The sequence below is a fragment of the Limulus polyphemus genome, unplaced genomic scaffold (assembly GCF_000517525.1).
Source record: "Limulus polyphemus unplaced genomic scaffold, Limulus_polyphemus-2.1.2 Scaffold4874, whole genome shotgun sequence".
Classification (NCBI taxonomy): Eukaryota; Metazoa; Arthropoda; class Merostomata; order Xiphosura; family Limulidae; genus Limulus; species Limulus polyphemus.
Window position 1 is genome coordinate 50,992 of NW_013670484.1, and position 8,274 is coordinate 59,265.

The following is an 8,274-nucleotide window of genomic DNA, read 5'->3' on the forward strand; positions in this document are numbered from 1 at the left end:
CTTAATTTAAAAACAGCTAAACATCGATTTTTGTGTGTCACGTGGTATGTTGAATGCAGCACTAGTTCAAATTATGTTTGTGAAGTAAAGATACTAAGTCTATAGTTTTGTATGAAATAGAATCTCAAATTACCGATATTGACAAGCTAGAATATAAAACAAGAGCCTCTTATCTTTTCAATTTTCAAGATATTGTTCATGTAATAAATCAAACACAGCGGCACCCACCCACCTCTTTCCATTTTTGGAAATGCTACCTTATATACACTTACTTCTATATATAACATGGATAACCAATCAGAAGCTCAGGATGTCCCCCTAGTGGCTTTCTCAGCCATTTTAATGGGCTTGGCACTATTTATTTCTTTTGAACCAATATTTCAATGAGGTAGGGTGTGTCTTTAATCTCCTTGAAATTTCATATTTTTTTTAGATTAAAATACATCTTAGTTTGATAAATTATAGTGGAATTCTATGATATTGATGTAGTAATTTATTATTTTTTACTTATTCAAATGTATATATATATATAGAAACCTAAAGAAAATATTTTGTTTCATATCCTCCATGTGCAAATTTTTTAAAGGCTTAGCAACCTACGTCAAGCAGCAATAGAGTACAAAGGTTGTAACTAGAAGAGATAATTGTTTGCTTTACTTCTTTAGTTACTGTTCTATGTTTTAAGAAAAATAAGTTTAAACTACTGAAACACAGCCAAGACAAGTTACTTTGTACAGACCAAAGGTCAGTAGTATGTCATTTGATATGGAAATATAAGTGCATATGAGCCACATCATTGTAATTTCTGTACTGTTAGCCAGGTATGGCCAAAATGTCAATATAATAAAAATAATAAATATATATAAATGTATAACGTTATGAGATTTAAGCTATTTAGTCTAAACATTTATGTTTTCATGTTATAACTTATGTTCATTCTAGAATGAAAGAGGCATAATATATATTTATTTCCTAATTTTTTATGGTGGTTGCGAGATTGGTCAAACCTACTGAACTCGTACAGAGATTAATTACTGAAAATAACAGATAAAATATAAAGTTTTTTTTAAGAAATGTTTGATAACTATCTTGACATTATAAAGATTATGCATGTCAAATTTCAAACTTTTCTGATGCATAAAAATATTTTTAATCTTAAAATGAATATTAATTTGCATGATAGATAGGCAACACGTGAAAAGAAAAAAGCATAAGAAAAATATTGCTTTACAAACTAAATAAAAAAAAATGATATTTTGCGTATGAAAGCATTGTAATGTTTACTGATAATCTGCCAAATTTCATTAACATTTGCTTACTAATTAAAAGTTATAGCATGAAAACTGTAACAAGCACAAAATGGTTACGAGGTCAGTCTCAAGGACTGAGCCTGTGCTGAAAGTTAATTAAAAACTTATATGATGTAATAATTTTAGTGTGCATTATATATCGAGTTGAAAGTTCTCATACACTGCAGTGTATGATAGTTTTTTTCCAAAAGCAGTCTCCAAGAGCTTCTTGGTCTATGATGTCTAGACTGCTGCATAGAATTCCAACATAAAAACAATATGATCATCAGAAAGAGACACAAATATTCATGGAATTAGAACTAAAACTTAATTATAGGCTCAGTGCATTATTAAGTTTATAAAAATTATACCTTGGCAGATAATTTTGTATTTACTGACCCACTTTACCAAATATTGGTATTTTACATCTATATAATTTTTGTGAGTGATTTTTATAACTTTGGAAAGTCTTTTGTGAAAAAAAAAATTAACCAGAAAAGTCTTACCTTCTAGCAAATCCTCGAGGCTTACTGCTGAACCCTGTGCCTGTAATAAAGCAAAAAATATGTCAACTTTTAAAAAAAGGGGTGGGGGGGGAAGCTGCTCCATATAATAGAAGAAAACTATCTTTGACTTGGTTATGTTTGTCATAACAAAAAAAGAATAGTGTATGTTGATTTAATTTTTTTGAGATTTGCAATCTATAATTCATTAAATTATCCTTAGTTGCTCTTCTCTATTTCAGGAAACTTTTCTAATGTTTTGAAAATGATATGTTTTCTAATGATAAAGCAATACTGAAAACCATAATTCTAATCTCTCAAACTGCAACAAGAGAAAATATTTAACGACAGAAAACTACAAATCAGTTTTTAAAAAACAAACTTATTACCATTTACACATATTCTATGAATAAATATAAAACACAATGTCAGATACTAGTGTTCTTCAAACAGGCCTGTCGTTATATAAAAGACTGTTTAGTTTAGATATTATTGATTAATTTATTCTGTGAGTGAATATTTTATTATTATTTAGTTTTTGGTTATAATAAGAGTTAGAAGCAGATGATTGTAGGAAGTTGTGTTTATAATTCATTGATGTTGAGACTATCAAATGTCGCATCCAATATATTGACATTGAGAATATAGAGATTTCTAGAAAGCGAGCAGACGATTAAGTTATACAGATATAAATAGTGTGAGATAAGCAGAAACAGTAGACACACAATAACAGAAAAAAGTTACGGGCAAGGAAAAATTTGGCGTGAACTTAACTACCATAGAAGTGCTAGGCCTAATGTATAATATGTTAAAGTTAGACTAACAGTAAAAAAGGAAATAAGAATAATTTATTCTGTCAAAGCATGGTTCTAAAGTAATTGAATCAATCTGGGTACACTTTGACAAAAGGAAAAGAGAATATTTAGAACAAAGAAGACCAAACAATTACAGTAACTCACACCACAATTGTAAGTGAATCATACACAGAATACTAGTGCGATAATAACAGAGAAGATAGATTGGCTTGTCTACTGAAATTCTAAAGCAATTGAACAGGCCTAAGTTGATTTTAAGAAGAAGAAGAGAACTACATATATAGTGTTTATGATATGCCTGTAATCTCTATTGTGTGAAGAATTTGTTTTACATATTGTTTAACTTGTTCCGATTATATATTATTTTGAAAACAAGTGAAGTGCGTGCTGTTCATTTATCGTTGAATTTATTGCCAACAAGTCACAGACACCTACTGTAATAGAATCCTAATCCCAACAACAACACAGTATATATATATTTATACTATTAAGAAGTATAAGTAAAAGCCTTTTTATTTTGACAATTGATGAGAAAAATTATATATTGTGGTAACTTGTGGTGCAAGTTACCATAATCATTTGGTCTTCTTTCTTCTAAATATCCTCTGTTCCTTTTATCAAAGTGCACTCAGGTTGATTCAATTACTTTCGAACCATGCTTTCACAGAATAAATTATTCTTATTATCTCCTTTTTTACTGTTAGTCTTACTCTAACATATTAAACATTAGGCCTATCACTTCTATGGTAGTTAACTTCATGCCGACCTTTTCCTTGTCATAACTTTACTCTCTTTTGCTACTGTCTGTCTGCTGTTACCGCTCATCTCACACTGTTTATGTCTCTATCACTTAATCGTCTGCCCGCCTTCTAGAAACCTCTATATTCTCAATGTCAATATATTGGACAAGACATTCGATAGTCTCAACATCAATGAATTATGAACACAACTTCCAACAATCGTCTGCTTTTAACTCTTATTATAACCAAAAACTAAATAATAATAAAATATTCACTCACAGAATAAATTAATCAATAATATCTAAACTAAACAGTCTTTTATATCTTGACAAGGCCATTAAAGTATATTACACACAAAAACTCCATAAATTAGTAAACTACTATGCATGTGCTTTATTTATCCAAAATCTCATTCTTTACAAATAAATCAAGTTTAATTAAAACCATATTGGCATTATTTTGTATAAGCATTATAAAACATATTCACTGTTTCCTACAACTCTTGAGAAGTTCCATAAAGGTTCTAGAAGTTTATGATCTGGAAAAATCTTGACTTGTTGGCAGGTAAGGGACTACCCAAGCACATGCCCTGGTGCTTTTTTTTTAATTGGGAGTTACTGATTAGTTGAAAATAAAAATTTGTTTACTTAACTTTAAGTAAACAAATTAAATATACAAAAGTTCAACAGAGGACATAATTGTTCAGTATATTTCCAGGTATTCCATTTTTCAAAAATCCTATAATCAAGGTACTTTTTCTATGATTATTTCACTGCAGCCAGGTAACCAGGATAGAAAATTTGGGGATGTAAAACCACATAAGGGGGGTGCAGTGATTTCATATCAAAACATTAGTATATAATCTTTTACACATTAATTTACCATAAACTACAGCTGGGCAATTAGTTGAAATGGCTGATTAATTAATCATCAGGTTCATAAATTGATTACATTCAAGACTTGGATAGTTGGAATAATCAGAAACACTACTTTTGATTAGTTGATTATTTTCAAAACATTAATAGATTTCATCGTAATTGTAATTAATTGGTTACTTGACATGACGCTATTCGATGTAATCGCTGCTCATAGGTAACTGAGTTAACTGCCAAGCTCTATCATACATGTTTATACTATTTCATTTAGTTAGCTAGGATTGAGGGGTGGGGGGAAAGATCAACCTTTGTAGGTACAGTTGCACTCCAATAACAACATGCCTGGATATAGTGTACACAGTTATTTTCATGACACATAAGGAGGACAAAGTTTTGTATGTTTACAAGGCACAAACCAACCCATATTTAAGACTTGTAGTGCTTTGGAATCATATCCTACAGTAGTTTCTTGAGCATTTTAAAAAACTCCTCATTTAACAAAGCAATGTATAAACATGTACAGCAGAATTAGAACTTGGAATAAAAACAAAGCCACTACTATTCCATGCTTTCATCAAACACATTATGTACTGAAACACAGTATGAAAAACATGGTTATTCTTTCAATAAAAACTGTGCATACCAAATACTACAGGATCACGAATTGTATAGGCCAGCAAAGTTTCTGATGGATCAAAAATCAAAGAGTTGTTAAATCTGGTTGTGATTCGTTCAACTAATCTACTGTCTTCCAGTGGCAGTGCTGACCCTGTTTCTTCATTTACTGTCAAGAAAATGTAATGGTTAGACAGCTATTTACCATTTTCCAGAACAAAAGTAAAGAAAAGGCAATTTCAAATAGCACTATCAGATAAATTATGTTTTAACTCATAATGATAGTTCATTCACTACCAAAATTATATTTATTAAATAGAACACTTAGTTTAAAAACTTAAGATTTAATATTATTTAGTAACATTACTTTTCTTTAATATATCCTATGTCCAGAAATAGTGATAATTGGCTATTTTTTGACCATTAACAATATACTGATGGAACAAAAAATCTTATAAGTTTTACTGTAGCTCATTGACAACTTTTCTCGCAGAGTTTGTACTGATGTTTGAACTTATAAACACTAACAATTTTAATGCAGTTTCAATATTTGAAATCAGTTTGCAATTGATTTTTATGTTTTTATTAATCAAGTTAACTTTAAATTATTTAGTTCTGATCTATATTGAGGGTTGACTATTGATCAAAAGTTTTCAACAATAAATATTTTAGAATTGTATTATTTTACCAAATTCAAAAAATAAAGCTGATACAGTCCAGCTTTGTTTATCCAATCATCTGTGGGTCAAAGCAATTAATGGCCGCATAGCAAGGTGGCCATATTACCAGGTGTCACTGTATGGGGTCAACTCTTGGATCAGACTGAGGCCTCAATGGCACAATACATACCCCTACAACTCACCCATAATACTAACCTTTGTGTTCCCCTTTGGACAAATCTTTTTGTTCACAAGAAGAACAAAGAGACACTGAACTAGAGGTGTTACAAATGACAAAGTTTAAAGGAGTGTGAAAACATTCTGTTTGTTTGATCATGTATGTGTGATCATCAGTGCAGCATGAGGTGTGAAGCATCAGGTAGGATTAGTGTGCCATTAATAGGGATCATCAATGGTCACCTGATCTGTAACACCTATGAGACGTGGCCACTATCAGTTGATGTACGGTGGTGGCCTCACTTTGACTGACAGGTCTCAATCAGGCCGGCAGGTAAGAGCCAGCCAGAGTGGCCTCAATACTAAGTTCAAAGAGACCGCTTGGGTGTGGGAAACAGGTGATTACAAGCCAAGTTGACTGCAATATGAGTGCCATAATAGTGGATGTTTTACAAATATAAAATAGAAGGAAATATTTGGGACTGAGCCAAAATGGCTGTAATTAAGGGTTGACTGCTATATTGTGTTGACTTTTATGCGGATCTGGACTGTAGTAAAAGTTTATGCATAAGTTGTTTCTAACTTTTAGGTAAACACTGCATTTTTATACATTTTATCCATTTCATTTTTCTTGTTCCAAAAGAACTACAAACAATTAATTTTTACTAACATAGTCAGAGGATTTACAGAGACCTAAACATCACCTTCTGTATTTCAAATAAAATATAACAAAAAATATAAATTCCATTATGTAATTAAAGTTTTATAATCATCTTTTATATTTGCCCTGATAGCATGTTTTCCTTTTCCTCATCTGTGAAATTCAATGAAACCACACCATGAATCAAACTTTGTGTTAACTTGTACATTCCAAACGTTTACTTCCACTTCTTTGTGAATTGAGATCTAATGCAATATAGCTAATTTCATTAATATGGTAACACATCTTTGTTGCTGTTATAATGCAACAAGCAGTGTATCAGGATTGCTGCAGGTCAATAGAGGCAGTCAATGCTAATGAAAAAAGCAAATTTTAAGAAATAGTGACTGTCAGTAGCTAAACTTTGGAAGAATTGGGACTACAAAGATTTTATTTCAAGCTAAATTAAGTGCTCTGGAAGTGCAAAGATAAAAGAACAACAACAGTGATTTAGTGTAGTTATTTCAAGTCAATCATGATGAGTCAGCCAGGAGTAATTAAATAATAAGGCTTCAAACAGAATAGGACTGATCAAAGGAAAAAGATAGTAAACTAGTAATATGGAAGATGAACCAGCAATGTGGAGTACAATAAAGGACGGAGACAGCAAAAGAAGTTGGAATGAAGAGAGTGGAACAAGACAGTAAAACATAAGGATGGTTAGTTAAGGACTGTACGTTGGAAAATGAGAAGACTTCTAGTAAGATAGAAGAAAGCAGAAGAAAGTATGTATGTGGAAGTATCTAGAAAGAATTTACAGTACTACAATAAATAAAAAGTAGAAACAGGACTGTAAATAAATATAAAGGAAGAAAGTGAAGTACAGGACAAAATGTGAAATGGGTTGGTTGGAAGGAATATTTTATGTCAGTTTTAAATAGCATGGAGGAAAGGCTAGTTAAAAATGTAATGAAGTAACATATATATATTGAGGAGTTCTCCATAAATGAATTGAAGAGTGTGCTTAAAAAGTTCAAGAGGAGATCAAGAATTTAATGAATTTTACAAAGTGGCAAGAGACAATATGAAGAATATTTTGGAAATACTCAATAAGGTGTAGGAAATAATAATGTGTACAAAATGGATAAAAGCAGACATGTGCTTTATTTACAATGAAGGACGAATAATTATAGAGGAGTGTCACTATTCAATGTTATGTATAAAATTCTAGCAATAATAATGGTAAAATGTGCTTAGGAAACATAATAATGTGAGAGAAAGGCAAATGAGATTCAGAAAAGGATATAGAACAAGTAGTTTGTATATTTTTAATTAATTAATTGAAAATAAGTCAAAATAAAGGAGAAACTTATTAGCATTTTTTTGTTGATTTGAAAGTGGCATTTGATAAAGTAAACAGAAGGAAATTATACGTAAAACTGAGAGAACTTGGACTATGAAGAAGAACACTATCAATGATACAAGCAATTTATGAGGAAACTGGAAACAAAATTAAGAGAAAGAGTGAACATTTCTGGAAACAAGTTGGAGTCAAACAAGTATGTTCTCTAACTCCAATTATATTTAGAATTTGCAAACATGATTTAGAAAAGGAAGAGAAAAAATAGAAGCAGTAGTAGAAAGATGCACGTTTGAAATATGCAGATTATATCGTTATTGTAACAGATGATGGTTTAGACGAAATGATAAGAAAAATTAAAATATATATATATATGTATTCAGAAGAATGGAATGACCCACAATCTAAAAATATTGAAAATAAGCAAGAAATTAGCATTGGACTTGGTGAGGAAATACAACTTAAATTGTGAATAAGTTAAACAATTTATGATACTGGCTTACTACTAAAAACCTAACATGGGAATTAATCCAACAGCAGTAGGCAAAGAGAGTGGAGTTAAAAAAATATATGTGTGTTACATTTGTAGGTTTCTAGTTGT

At 30.7% G+C, this 8,274-nt stretch overlaps 1 protein-coding gene across 1 annotated transcript in view; it reads right to left on the reverse strand.

Moving 5' to 3' along the window:
- Positions 1-8,274, reverse strand: part of LOC106471809 (NAD kinase 2, mitochondrial-like) — a 24,819-nt gene that overhangs the window by 2,744 nt on the left and 13,801 nt on the right. Inside the window, exons 7-8 of the mRNA XM_013932430.2 lie at positions 4,866-5,006; positions 1,796-1,835 (exon numbers count right to left, since the gene is read on the reverse strand). Coding sequence (XP_013787884.1) covers positions 1,796-1,835; positions 4,866-5,006 — 181 coding nt within the window. The remainder of the gene's footprint in view (positions 1-1,795; positions 1,836-4,865; positions 5,007-8,274) is intronic.